This window comes from Capricornis sumatraensis, chromosome 2 (genome assembly GCF_032405125.1).
Source record: "Capricornis sumatraensis isolate serow.1 chromosome 2, serow.2, whole genome shotgun sequence".
Taxonomy (NCBI): Eukaryota; Metazoa; Chordata; class Mammalia; order Artiodactyla; family Bovidae; genus Capricornis; species Capricornis sumatraensis.
In genome coordinates, this window is record NC_091070.1 from 112,015,751 (window position 1) to 112,030,228 (window position 14,478).

General features: G+C 40.3%; 2 protein-coding genes across 2 annotated transcripts; one reads left to right on the forward strand and one right to left on the reverse strand.

The window, feature by feature from the left end:
• The first annotated feature begins 1,830 nt into the window (after positions 1-1,830).
• LOC138097633 (olfactory receptor 10J3-like) lies at positions 1,831-2,775 on the forward strand. Its single transcript, XM_068993919.1, has one exon. The coding sequence runs from the start codon at positions 1,831-1,833 to the stop codon at positions 2,773-2,775; it is 945 nt and encodes a 314-aa protein (XP_068850020.1).
• A 5,815-nt stretch (positions 2,776-8,590) lies between these two features.
• Positions 8,591-14,218, reverse strand: FCER1A (Fc epsilon receptor Ia). The gene is made up of 5 exons (XM_068966571.1): positions 14,161-14,218; positions 13,720-13,740; positions 12,366-12,620; positions 10,428-10,685; positions 8,591-8,781 (listed from the first exon to the last, which is right to left on the reverse strand). The coding sequence occupies exons 1-5, from the start codon at positions 14,216-14,218 to the stop codon at positions 8,591-8,593; spliced, it is 783 nt and encodes a 260-aa protein (XP_068822672.1).
• Positions 14,219-14,478: the final 260 nt, after the last annotated feature.

Here is a 14,478-nt window from a genome sequence, read left to right on the forward strand (position 1 = left end):
ATTTAAATAAGTGGAAAATAAAAAGAAATACTAGGGAATTCCCTGGCCATCCAATGGTTAAGATTCAGTACTTTCACTGCTGAGGACTCAGGTTCCATTGCTGGTTGCAGAACTAAGATCCCGCAGAAGAAAGTACTAATAAAACTATTATTTATTAAAGGCTCTCTCTGTGTTGAGTACTGTATCAAACTCTTCTGATATATTAACTCATGTAATACTTATGTCAACTTTGTGGAGCTTTACTGTATTCAATATATAAATAAGTTTAAATATTATGCCTTAAATTTAGAGAGGCTAATGAAGGAATTTAGGGGCTTCCCAGGTGGCTCAGTGAGTAAAGAATACACCTCCAATGTAGGAGACAAATGTTTGATCTATGGATCAGGAAGATCCTCTGGAAGAGGGCATGGCAACCCATATCTGTATTCTTATCTGGAGAATCCCATGAACAGAGGACCTGGCAGGCTACAGTCCATGGGATCGCAAAGAGTCGGACATGACCGAAGTGACTTAGCACGCACACATGTAGGAATTTGTACAAGAAATCTCCATCAGCAGACTTCTTAAAAGAATGTTATGACAGCATTCAGGAGGAAGACTTGGACTAAGGTCAGCTGAAATAAAGGGGATTAATTAGGAAAATTTTTTGAGGTTGAAAATTGAGTGTTGATAAGAAGCATGGAGAGGAGAAGACAGAGTGGAGAGAATTTCAGGAAGCACTGTCTTCAGGAACAAACAGGAAAGGAATATAATTAGGATCTCTCTTAGCTTCCTGAATGGGAGCAATTGTTAAACGGTGGGTAATCAGAAGTAGATATGGGTTTATGGGCAATGTTAACTCTTCAAGTATGGTCTCCAATCACAACTTGGAATATACAATATTGAAATGAAAAATAGAGCATCTGTTACAGAACATCTTCTCTGATTAAATGTCTTATCTTTTCTCACACTAGGAAAACCTTTTCATACTTGAAGTGACTTGAAGGGGTAAGTTCATATTTATTTCATTCTCTCCTTGCCTTTGGCTAGAATTCAGGGAAATAAGCTAAAACCTGCACGGTCTTTTTGAGTCTTTCATGATCACAGTAGATTTTAGTGCAGGACTTAGGGAAGTAAAGCCTAGGACAAAGGGTTCTGAGGAGGTCATCCTAGGACCCTTTCAGGACATCCGGTCTTGATAGTGCATTCTGACAGTGTTGATAGAATATCAGCCATGGGTATCTTTTGTCTTTCACTTAGATCACTGTTCACCATTGAAAGCTGAGGGGCTAAGTCAAAAGTGCTGGAGGAGGACACTTGCTTTGGCCAGTTTATTTTTGACAGTTGAATGAGTCTAAAATGATATGCCACCATCTTGCCTTGCATTTTGCTGATTAATACTGAGATTTGAATATGTCTTCATATGTTTATTGGCTGTAAGTATCTTCTCTCCTGCAAAAAACAAAAAAAAAACAAAAAAACAGAGTGTTGGAGGAAGAACTTTAGAGCTGGGCTTCTTCCTGGACCTGAACTCACCTCTTCAGTGGCTGGGTAATTATTTCTACAAATCTGCCTTTTGATGTGCCTCTCTTTTCTTTCTCAGATCTATTTCTGCCATAAACCCCAGGGTCCTGGGGTAAAACCTTTATAGTACTAAAGAAAAGAGGGGGAAAGTGATGGCTCTGAGCATGTGTCTAACCTGAACACTGATGACTCTTGAGGGCTCAGGCATTGCTCAGAGAGTGGACACACCCTTCCCTGAAGGCCTTGGTCCAGCCTACTATCTTTCATGATTAATTCATCATACCTTTCTTTCCTTTGCTGAGCTCTCTTAGACCTCAACCTCCCTCAATGCCAAAGCCAAACTCCACTTCTGTGGCTGAGTTCCTTTTTGAAGGTTTCTCCAGCTTTGGGCGGCAGCACAGGCTTGGTTTGTTTGTTGTTTTTCTAACTTTGTACCTGCTGACTCTCTCTGGCAATGCCGTTATTTTGACTATTATTCGCCTGGACCGTCATCTTCATACTCCCATGTACTTTTTCCTAAGCATGTTGTCCATCTCTGAGACCTGCTATACTGTGGCCATCATTCCCTGTATGCTTTCTGGCCTCCTGGGTCCTCATCAGACCATTTCTCTCCAAGGCTGTGCCACTCAGCTCTTTTTCTATCTAACCTTTGGTATCAATAACTGCTTCTTGCTCACAGCCATGGGATACGATCGCTACATGGCCATCTGCAACCCTCTACGGTATTCGGTCATCATGGGTAAAGAGGCCTGTATCCAGTTGGCAACTGGGTCCCTGGGAATTGGCCTGAGTATGGCCATTGTCCAGGTAACGTCTGTGTTTGGCCTGCCCTTCTGTGATGCCTTTATCATCTCTCACTTCTTTTGTGATGTGAGACCCCTGCTGAAGCTGGCCTGCACAGACACCACTATCAATGAGATCATCAACTTTTTTGTCAGTATTTGTGTCCTTGTTGTACCCATGGGACTGGTCTTCATCTCTTATGTCCTCATCATCTCCACCATCCTCAAGATTACTTCAGCTGAGGGTCGGAAGAAGGCCTTTGCCACCTGCGCCTCCCACCTCATTGTGGTCATCATCCACTATGGCTGTGCCTCTATCATTTACCTGAAGCCTAAGTCCCAGAGTTCCCTGGGGCAGGACAGACTCATCTCAGTGACGTACACAGTGATCACCCCTCTGCTAAACCCTGTCGTGTACAGTCTGAGGAACCAGGATGTCAAAGAGGCTTTGTGCAGAGCCATGGGGCAAAAACCCCTCCCCTCTCAGTGAGGAGAGTTGTGGAAGGCCTTTTCTCTCATTTCATAAACGTATATTAATTTTAATGCTGTTTTAGTAATGCTGCTAAGTATGGGATCAAGAATAGACTGAATTGGGTGCTAACACTGGAGGCTTCCATTTGAGTTAGTTGTGCTTCTCTGTGTTCTCCTTAAGAGAGGATAGGAAATGACTTATCGTACCCTTAAGAATACAGGGAAAAGATTTATCTGCTTGGGTCATTCATACCCATATTCTGTCACACACTCATGTACATATCTAAATATGTCCTGAGAATATGTTGGATCATACAACTACAATAAGACACAAAATTCAGCAGAGTTCTAAAAGGCTAATGAATAAAGTGCTTGGAAACCACCTCAGAGAAACCTCTGTTGTGGTGGTTAAGGGCGTAGGAGCAATTTGTGCAAAATTTTATTTAACAAGTAAGTGTGGAGACACATGCATGTCCTTTTCTGTGGATGTTGAAGGCTTTTTGTAATCTGATTTTGCTGCTTGCTAATATCTCACCACAGCCTGAGGGATCTTCAAATGGCAAATGAACAAATGAAAAAACCCACTCTCTAAGTGGATAGAACTGCCCTAACTGACTATTTCTGGAAATGAGGAGTACAGATGCGGTAATGCAAAAGATCTTCAGCTACTGAGAGCATAGAGGTGGGTTGTCCAGCCCCAAGATGCTTAGGTAAAAACTAGTGAGAAAACTCCTTGGGAAAGGAGATCGTGATGAACAGTTTAATGCTTTCACACCTCCAACACAGGAGTGAAAGAGGATGGAGGCTGGGAGGAGCCAAGAAGAATCGGAGTTCCTTTTGCAGAGTAGACCTAAATCTTTGAAATAGTGTTATAAATGTAAACACTTTAACAACAGCTTCTGAAGTCATTTATTAATGAGAAGAAGTCTGAAGCTTGATTTAATGAAAAAATTTTCCAGTCAGCTCCTAAGCTACCATGGCTTCCCAGCAGCTCAGTGGTGAAGAATCTGCCTGCCAGTTCAGAAGAGGTAGGTTTGACCCCTGGGTCAGGAAGATCCCCTGGAGAAGGAAATGGCAACCCACTGCACTATTCTTGCTTGGGAAATCCCACAGACAGAAGAACCTGGTGGGCTACAGTCCATGGGGTTACAAAAGAATTGAACACAACTCACCAACTTAACAACAAAAACCACCTAAGCTTTCAGACGTTAATCTTCAGAAATTTCTTCTTAGATATCCCCAACTTAAAACCTGAGTTTAAAAAACAGCGTTTTATGTCTGAGCATCACAGAAGGTGAAAGCATATGCTCTGGTTCTCTCTCCCTCATCCTTTCACTCCACTGGGCCTTCTATACTGAAGAACAGGTATAGCCTGCATTTCAGACCCAGCTTCTTCAGTCTCCAGAATCTAGCAGATCTCATGTGGTGATCCTGCAGAGGCAAAATGTCACTTGTAAGAGTGTCATGAAGTTAGCTAGGTGCTGAAAATGGGGCAAACCAATGGAAATTAACAAATTTTCTAAGTCAACTTAACATATCTAGCTTTGCTGAAAAACACTGGTGTATAAAATCTGACCAGAGATAAAAGATAAAAAACATCTTTGCCTTGGTGACCGTATTTTTAGAAATGACAGAGTCAGTTTATTTCTGTTAGGATAGCCAGAAAACAGTTATATATTTTTCCTTAGTAGTTCTGTTTAGTATAGATAGAACTATTAGGTAAAGATCTGATGGCCAGTGACACACTCACTTCAGTTTGAAATTGTATTTGGTAGCTGCTCTGGTGCAGCCCCTTCAGGACCCAAACATCTATTTCCCTAGCTGCTGGAAATGTCTTGGGCTGACAGCTTGCAGTTGAGTCCTACTTCAGGAACTACCATGCTAAAGAACTGCCATCTCCAGAGTCACAAACCCTTTCCATGGGTAGCCTTTCCAATGACTTATCTTTTTCAGGGTATAAAGACTGGTAACCTTTCCTCAACTTAAGATAGCTATGAAGGGTACTCCCAGATTCCGGAATTCCTATCTGTGAGATGATTTGAAGTTTTTGCATGACTCCCTCCCATTTCCACTTCCCCTTCTACCTTCATCCCTCATGGGTGTTTATGCTGAGAGCACTCCTTAATAAATTTACTGCTTTCAAATCTCTGTTTCAGACTCTGTTTCCTAGAGATCCCAGTCTGAAACATTTTAGGATCCCATTTCTAGAACAGTGGTTGGTCAATGGAGACTCCAAATTTTCAGCCTTGATATGAGTGAAGGTAGATCACTGGTTCCTATATTTTAATTTTAAAAAGATGTTAATTTTCAAAAATTTAATCCTATTAATTGAATGGTATTTGCTTTGGTTCAGCTTAGTCTGTGGCAGTGCAGTATTACCTTGTTGCAAACTGGTAAAATAAACAAATAAATAAATAAAAATTCGCATTTTTCTCAGAATCTACAGGAAGTCATTTCTTGGTCTTCAAAAATTTCTCTGTAAGCAAGTTCAATTTCATTGCATTCCTTACCTTGCAGTGAGATTACTGATTTCTCTCAGTGATAATTCAGAAATTGAACATAACAGGAAAAACAGGAAAGTCTTCAAGAAGGGAAAGATTGTGGATGCTGTAACTGACATATGCAAATGGCTTTAACAGTGATCCTGGGCACAGTTATAGAGTAAAAGACCTGTGGTGGCATGCCATGGAAGCTGATAAGGCATCAGCTGGGAACTTGCACTTGGTGACTAACTGCCCAGGGCTGGGTAGACAACTTAAGGCAAGGAGATAATACTACTCTCTGAGGTTTTCTGGGTACCCAGGCTGGCAAGTGCCTCTGCCATTCTCAACGTAAAGCTCCCATTTCTGACTTCAAGGAGATGTTCTGTGGTTCCATGTTCCGTTTAATGAAAAGAGAGAAAGAGCAGAGCCTTTCTTCAAGTATTCAATTTCCTGAAATACTCACAAGGTGTATCTTTTGTCTGTTCCTACTCCTAAGGGCCATGGAGATTTGTCTTCCACTGGCCAGTAGCAGGGAGCTACTGACTTGATATTCAAAAACAAATCCTTTATTATTAGGAGTTTGTGATAGTTTATGGCAGATAATTTGGAACAGCAACCATGGGAAAGAAATCTGCTTTATGAGCTAGTCTAGACCATTATGGTAAGAGATTGGAGGTAACAGAGGGTGAAGCTGGGATGAATTATTTCTATCTAATCATTTGGTGACATTCATACTATTTCTCTGTCACAGATAGATTACATACATATATATATATATTAAAAGACATCTTTATAAGTGCCATATTTGGAGGGTCCACAGAGTACTCAAGATCCAACTATGTGTTCCACGGTCCCTACAGAATAGATGTATGACTATCGGGAAGAAAAAATGTGGAAATAAATGATAGACATAAGTCTGATACAAGCCTGAAATTTAAATATATGGAAGAACACAGTGAAAAGAGAGAACAGTATGTGGAGAATGAAAGAAAAATTCACACTGGAGCTTCTTGGGGAATGTGTTCTGAACCTTTGTGCTGGAGAGTCACCACATAGAGCCAGGTTCCCGTGTAATGAAAGACAAAATGTCTGGGCTAAAAAGGAGCTTAGAGACCGCCTAGTCCAAACCTCCCTTGGTACAAAGAGGAAATGGAATCTGAGACTGACAAGAACTTGCCCCAGTCACACAGCTAGTTATCAACAGCTCGAACTTCCAGGTCTGTGCTCAGTCCATAGTGCTTGCAAGCTGGGGTGAGAATGTAAATGGAAGTAAAAATGAAGTGTAACAGTGAAGACTCAGAAAGATGTATCTAAAGCTTACAAAGCCTGGACTATCCATGTTCAATCTCTCTCAATTCTTCTGGGTCACTTAACCTCAGACCAAATACAGGAGTAAGTAACTTGCTCTTCAGCCTGATGCATAGCTGTGTGTAAAACACCATGAGACTGGATGTTAATGAATGTTCCGTATGACTCTGGTCCCAAGGCTGTAACTATGATAAACCTTCTATCTTTTCTTAAAGGTAGGGGAAGATCTAGGAACAGCAGCAAGGAGCTTCCTATAGGGACTTTTCCTGGCCTATTGTTGCAGAAAAAAATCCCTTCTCCACCCATAAAGCCTCTTTACACAAAGCCAAGTGCCACAGCCCTTTCCTGGGAATCTGGTCACTGTCTCTCTGAAATTATTAAAAACAGAAACAGCATGGACAGTGTTAAGGAGGTTCATATCAGTGTTAGGGCTCAATGTGGGCTGTCTCTAAATATGCCACGATGATATATTGAATATTTTGAATTGAAGTTACTTAAGAAGCAGGGTGGATGGATTTGGGAGTTTGGGATTAGCAGATGCAAACCATTATATATAGGGTGGATAAACAACAGGGTCCTACTATATGACAGAGGGAACTATATTCAATATTCTGTAATAAACCATAATGGAAAAGAAATGAAAATGAATGTGTATATATATAACATGAGGAGCTCAGCCCAGTGCTCTGTGAGGACCTAGACAGGTGGGATGGAGTGAAGGGATATATACAACTATCCTCCAATTAAAAATAATAATAATAAGAAAACATTGTTTCTTCTTTTATTTAATACCTCAAGCCCAATCTCTGTTTAGATTCTTCATGAATTGAGCACTCCAAACCTAAGCTTCTCTGTCCTGTCAATTCCTTTCAAATGTATCATTTCTTTGTCTAAAAAGTATAAAGGTTGCCTGCTTTGGCCACTTGTTAGGTCCCATTTCTATAAGACCTCTGAGCACATGAATTAAAATTTCTTTCTTTTTCTCCTGTTAATTTGTCTCGTGTCAACTTTATTATTAGTTCAGCCACAAGAACTTAAGGGGATGAAAGGGTTTCCCTCATGCCAACAGCAGATACCTATATTAAAAAAAAAAAAAGAGCTTTAATAATTTCTCTATTCTTTATGACCTCTTTGGAGAAAATGGGACTTGTCAGTCTTATGAATATTTACAAACGTTCCCCCTAGTTCACTTCCTTAAGTTTTTAATTGTTCAAAAAACCAGATAAACTAAAGGTCCTCTGATCTCCCATTTCCTGTTGTAAACTCCTGGTCAGCACTGACAGTACCTTGCTCTCTTTTCTAATGCTTTCCCCAAGGCCCCATATAACTGTCTCCATGAGAAGAGGTGGGGCAGGGGTGGGAGAGAAAAGACTGGGACTTTGTTTGAGATCTCATTCAGTCTTGTACTTTTTCATTGTGAGAGTTATTATTATGTGCGAGTCTCTCTAAGATGCTTAGTTCAGGCACTGTAAGAGGATATACAAGATTTAATTTGGGGAGATAAGAGAGGAGTGAAACAATCACAGGGAACTCTTAGATGGAGCCTCACCCCCAGAATTCAGGGGCTCAAGTCTGCCCCAGATTCTGCCAAGAGCTAAAAGTTCATGTGATAGTAAGTGAAGAGAGAGCATAAAAATGATCAGCTTCATCAGCACATCCTTCCTTGTCTTCTCATTCGTAGGTCAGACTTACAATGGAGAGAACATTACAAAAGAGAACATTTCTAATCTAGGACTTCATGGTTATGCCTCAAAACTAGCAAGCCTCGAATACTTAAAAGTGTCACATTACATGGTTTCATACTTTTATTCAAGTTGTATATCTCTTTTACAGATTCTAATAAATGAATCTATTCATTTCTTTACTTATATAAATGATGCTTATTGAGCACTTCCTATTACATGCCACTCGATCAGTTTAATGAAGCAGTTCTATAAAGCTGTGAGCTTTTTCTATGTACCTTGTGAGCTGTCTTTGACAACTGAGAAGCGTTTACTAAAGCCCAAAACCTCTGCTATTGCAGAGGTTTCTTGAGGAGTGACATCAGTTCCCTGGGGGATCTGGTTTAGGCTGTGGGTCCGTAAATCTGTTGCGTTTTCTGATTCTCTTCATCTTCAAGAGTAACGTGAACTGCTGCTGGGTCGAGATAAGCAACCCTGTGTCCACAGCAAACAGAATCACCACCAACGATGGGATAAGAAATTGTAGCCAGAAATAATTGCTTTGAGTGTACTCTAGAGGCAATAAGAAACATAACTCAAATTAGGAATTGAAAAGTGAGATTAAAGTCTTCCTCTCCCCTAAAAGAAGGATCCAACATGATCCTTCACCTTCTAGCATGAAATGACACCCAGGAGCAGAGACAAAACACTCACAGGTTTGGGTTCCTTAGTCTGTGCCCCCTGAAGCCCTAGGGAGTCCTAAGTATTTCCCCCACAGTCCCTTGGCTTGTCTGGCCAATATGCCTAATGGGAAAGGTCATAGGAAAGATGATCCCTTCCTTGGAGCCTCACGAGACCAGTGTCCACATAGGACATGGAGGTGGGAAGCAGATAGAGTAAGGGCAGGGGGTCACCAGTGCCTTATTCCTCAAACAGTCATCACTCATTGCATGTCTGTTGGGTGAAATTAAGATATTGGGCTAGATCATAAATATTAATAAGTTGGCTTCCCAGGTTTGATCCTTGGGTTGGGACAATCCCCTGGAGGAGGAAATGGCAACCCACTCCAGTATTCTTGCCTGGAAAATCCCATGGACAGAGGAGCCTGACAGGCTAAGTTCATGGGGTTGCTAAGAGTCAGACACAATGGAGCGACTGAGCAAGGCAAGCAAGGCAATAAGTAAATTGCCTTTCAATTCCACTGTTTTGTGATTCTGCTATTCTATTTACAAAGTAGTGATTTTTTTGTGATTTTTCTAGAATTTTAGAACCCTAGAATATTATAGCCAGAAATTACTCACAGGTCACCTAGACTGGTGACTCTCAACACTAGCTGCCTATTACCATTACCTGGAAGAGCTTTTAAATATTGAGGTCCAGGTCTCATTCCAAGCTAATTAAGTTAGAAGCTCAAGGGATGATATACAGACATCAGTATTTTTTTTTTTTAATTCTGCAAACAATTTTAATGAAGTTTAGTCCAAACCCTTTATTTTATAGATAAGGATACCGGAAGCATAGTGAAAATCAAACAACGGGTCTCAAATTAGTTAACAGAGAACTACCATTAGAAATTAATTGTGGCTTCTGGTCTCATGTTTTTTAAGATTTTGGCATGAGCAAAGTGTACCAAGCAAATGTCTTATTTCCTCATTGCAAAGCAAATATTTTGAAGGCTCCTTCTTTTATATGAAATTTGGAAATGGCAGCCTTTCATTGACTACAGAGGCAGCCTGCCTGACTACTCTTTCCATATCAAGCCCTCTTTCTCATCTAATTTACAGGCACACAGCCTGTTGACTTAGTTTCCTTTCCCCATCCCTCATAGGCTAGAATAGACTCTTCAAGCTATAAAGAGTTTGTTCCTTCAACTTTGAAACTCTTTTTCTATTTGATAAATGTAAGTTTCTCCCCAGAAGCAATAGGTGACTTTGCTTGACTAGTATTCAACAGTTTAAAAATCCATTTTACAACTATTGCATTTAACATCTGTAAACATTACATAATGTGAGAAAGTATTACTGTTGCCATTGAACAAGTAAGGAATCCGAGACAGCGACTAAGGGATATACTCTACCCCTGGTCTCCTCATTGCAAATCTAGTAGACTTTTCAGGGAATCACAGTTGCTTGCATTCTATAGCTTCAATTGCATTAAGCTCAAATGTTCTTTCTCCTTTCCCCTGCTATGGACCCATTCCCTTTCCTTCACCAACTTACGTTTCTTTACTATAATCTTGAGTTTATTAGAGGTGTAGTTGAGCCTCTGAATTCTGCCCACACAGTAATAGATGCCACTGTCCCCTTCTGTGACATTGGTGATGGAGATGTTGTGGTTCTCATACCAGTACTTGAGAGCTCTGTTATCCTTGTAGTAGATCACCTTGAAGGCATTCAGATTCTTCCAACTGTGGCACCTGAGGAAGAGGGACTCACCCTCCCTCATCACCTCAGCAGAGGCCTGAAGGATCAACCAGTCTGAAGAATATTCATTAAGATATTTATTTAACAATGACAGATAAAATAAAATAAAAATCAGATAAATAAAAACGATCATGCAGAGAGTGCGTATCAGAAACCTTTATCATTAACCCATTTCTTCGCTCATAAGGTCAATAAAAAGGAAACACAAAATAATGCTTCCAGCCTGTCTCCTCTGTTGATAAATACTCTCTCCTCCTGAAAGGTAATTCTGGGGCCACAACATCGCTGACACTTCTGATAAGCCCACCCATAGGAGGTCTGAAACCCATTATCCCTTTCAGCTCTATTGTTGCATTTGGTCACTAAAGGGGAAATAAACCTACTCTGCCCGGAGAGTCCTAGCCTAGTAGAGTTGTCCTCTCTAAACTTATAGGTACTTCCCTATTCTATTAATCACAGTAAGCCTCCAGCTTCCTCAGAACATGCATCACAATTTGAATTAATTATTTGTGTAACTATTGATTGGATGTCCATTTCCTCATTGGGCTCTCTACTTCAGAGGTCAGGAGCATGTCTGTTCCTTTCATCATATCTCCAGGGCCTAATAATACCTAGGAATCGGTAGAGTCTCAATGAATGTTTGTCAATAATGAGTCAGTAAAATATAAGAGTCAGGTTGTATGGCTAATGTCATTTTAAGAACTCAAAATTTAGAATAGAAACATGTCTAGGTTGCAAAAGCATATTTTATTTAGGAGCTATCTTTGAGGACTTTTCTAGAATCTACTCCAAAAAAATAAAGAAGCTATTTTACACTGCTTTAGTTTCTACTTAGAATTTGTACACAGATGTTGAAAGATCTCTTTTCACTCAAGAGAAAAAATACAAAATATGCTTATACTTTAAAAATATAAAACAAAATATAAATGACCTAGATGTTCAAATGAAATCATTACTTTGTTCACTGAACATTTACAAAGTAACCCACATATGCCTGAGCACACTGTACTAATTGTTGTCAGTAGGAGAGTGATGAAGCAAACATAAGCTTTGTTCTTAAGTAAGAGTAGAGTACATGAGGAATGTAAAGAGATAGCTTCCAAAATCAAGAGTGCAACTTACTACTTTACCATATGTAAAACAGATAGCCAAGGGGAATTTCGCTCTATGTTTCAGGAAGCTCAAACAGGGGCTCTGTATCAACCTAGAGGGGTGGGGTGGGGAGGGAGATGGGAGGGAGGTTCAAGAGGGAAGGGATATATATATATACCTATGGCTGATTCATGTTGAGGTTTGACAGAAAACAACAGAATTCTGTAAAGCAATTATCCTTCAGTTAATAAATAAAAAAATTAAACAAATAAAAGAGTACAACTTAATATTCAGGTCATGACACATGGAAATGGCAAAGTAACTCTTTAAATCAAAGAGCTCTTTGTAATGTTCACATATCCAGTATGCCATTTGACCATGTAATATGCATCTGTACCCAGGTAGAGAAGATAGAAATGAAACAGCCTAGCAGAGTAACATTGGGAGATTATTAGAATATTGAAAGAAGGCAGAAGGGCAGATGGAGTAGAGGCCAAAGAAGAGAGATGGACCTGTATGTGCAGAGAGACCCAGAGTTCAATCTTGCTTCTCTAAGCCTTGGAATAACTTGCTTTTTCCCTATTTTCAGATGGGCCATTCCGCACATGAGAGAATTGATATTTCTGTAACCCTGGAACTTACCACTGATGACGTTTAGGTACACAGGTTCACTAATGGCAAATCCTTTGATTCGGCATTGGTATTCCCCACTGTCCTGCATGCGTGCTTTCACAATGTCCCATCTTGAATTTGTCTCTTTCAAAGTGGTTCCATTGTGGATCCACACAGAGGACTCATCTGCAGAGGAACTGTTCGCACCACATGTAAGAGTCACAGTTTCTCCTCTAAATATTTTTCTCCATGGTGGATTCAAGGACACCTTAGATTTCCAGTTGGCTTTGAGAAGAACAGATTGTGGAAAGAGATATGGAAGGAGGGAAAATATCATTGAAATCTGTTCAGCTTCCAGAGTACAGGCATAATAATAGTCAATCAATGGTCAATCTACCCTTAAACTGTTGGTGATAAGAATCTATCCTGAGTCCTAGGATTAAAGGAAGGAAGAAAGAACCTTGTGGTCCCACCTAGGGACCCTAGCTCCCAACTTAGGAAAAAACAGGACATGAATGTAAGATATTAAAAAACAAAAGAGGATAACCCCTCTAATTTTCTTGATTCCAATTTCAGTATCTGTAAATGAGGATTGAAGTCTCTTTTCAAGCAGAGATTATGTGTGAGATGTTCATACATAGTTCAGCACAATGACTACTACATAGTGAGTATTCATTAAATATTTATTGAGTTGATGAATGAGTGAATAATGGATGAATTAAGGTAGTGGACTAAATGAAATACATGGCCTCTCCCAGCTGTAAATTTTTATGACTATTTAATTGTGAGTGAATAGGGAATGGAAATTATATGTCAATTCTGGAAGGTACTGAGAATCACCAAGAGGATCAGTCTTAAAAGGCTTTCAAGAACAAAGAGATGTGGTACAAATTTGTGGAATGAAGACTTCGGAAGTGGCCAGGTGGTGATGAGGAAGAGGCGATATGTTCAAAAGAGAACTAGACTTGGATTTAAGGGACTTATGTTAGAATCCAGTGCCTTGTTGGCCATGTAACCTCCAACAAATTACTTAATCTGAGTTTCAGTGTCCTCAATTATAAAATGGCAATAATAATATCAGGGATGATGACATAAGAATTAAATGAGTTTATATCATAGTATCTGGAGCAGAGGCTGAGACAGATGCTCAGCAGACATAATTCTTTGCATAAAAGAGGAAAGGGTGACTTGAGAGAATGAAACGCTGTGTGGGAAGCTTTTGAATGGGGGAAAGAAGGAAGACGAGGCAGGTGGAAGTGTGATAGACAGGGAAGAGCAGATTAATAATCATTAAAAAATAGATGATGGGATGAAGGGAAAGGATGAAGGGCAGGCAATTTCCAGACACATTGAAATACTGAGAGAACAAGGACAGAGGACTTACCTGCTGACATGCCATCTGGAGCTGCAAAATCCAGAGACAATAAGTTAGGATCTGACCCCAGCCTTCTGGATACCTGAAGACTGGGATCTGGTTATGATGCTGAGGTCTACATCCATGGAGTTTTAAGGGCCAACCATCTTTTCAGGACTCTGCTCAAGGGAGAGAAGGAGCTTCTCTCCTTCCTCTGCTGTGCCTCCTTTACCCTCTAGGAAAAGCCAGCTTGATAGCAAGGACCAGACTTTCAGTCTGGCTTCCTCCTTAGATGATGCTCAACCCCCCTTCTTCTGCTATCCAGCTTGTCCTCCCTACAGAATCCCCGGGGAATGACCCACAGTTTGCTCATAACCTAGAAAAAGTCAGCAATAAAATTGTCAACTTTCCCTCACCAGCCACTCCCCCAATCTGTTCTGGCCCCTTCGGGGGGCTGGTAACTCTACTTACAGAAAAGCAGCAGAGCTATCCACAGCAGGGCAGGGGCTCCCATGGGAATAGTAGGCATCTTCTCTGTGGCCTCCAACTGAGCTGCAGAGATCCAGGGCCTTAGAATAAACTTGAAAGTAAAAAGGAGAAGGAAACGTTCTCTGTGTCATATCTGGTTAATGCATCAGCTGCACCTAGGTTTGCTTCCTTCTCTGGAGATAACATTCAGAGTGGTGCTTAAAAGGGCAATTATATATATATAGTTTTAAAATCATTTATTGATTTTTTTTCTTTTTTTGATTGCCCTGCACAGCATTCAGGATCTTAATTTCCCAATCA

Coding starts and splice junctions, on each gene's coding strand:
- LOC138097633 (XM_068993919.1), top strand. CDS start 1,831: ATGCCAAAGCCAAACTCCACTTCTGTGGCTGAGTTCCTTTTTGAAGGT.
- FCER1A (XM_068966571.1), bottom strand. CDS start 14,218: ATGCCTACTATTCCCATGGGAGCCCCTGCCCTGCTGTGGATAGCTCTG. Junction 13,741..14,160: donor GATAGCTCTGCTGCTTTTCT/GTAAGTAGAGTT, acceptor TGGATTTTGCAG/CTCCAGATGGCATGTCAGCA. Junction 12,621..13,719: donor TCCAGATGGCATGTCAGCAG/GTAAGTCCTCTG, acceptor TTCTTCTCAAAG/CCAACTGGAAATCTAAGGTG.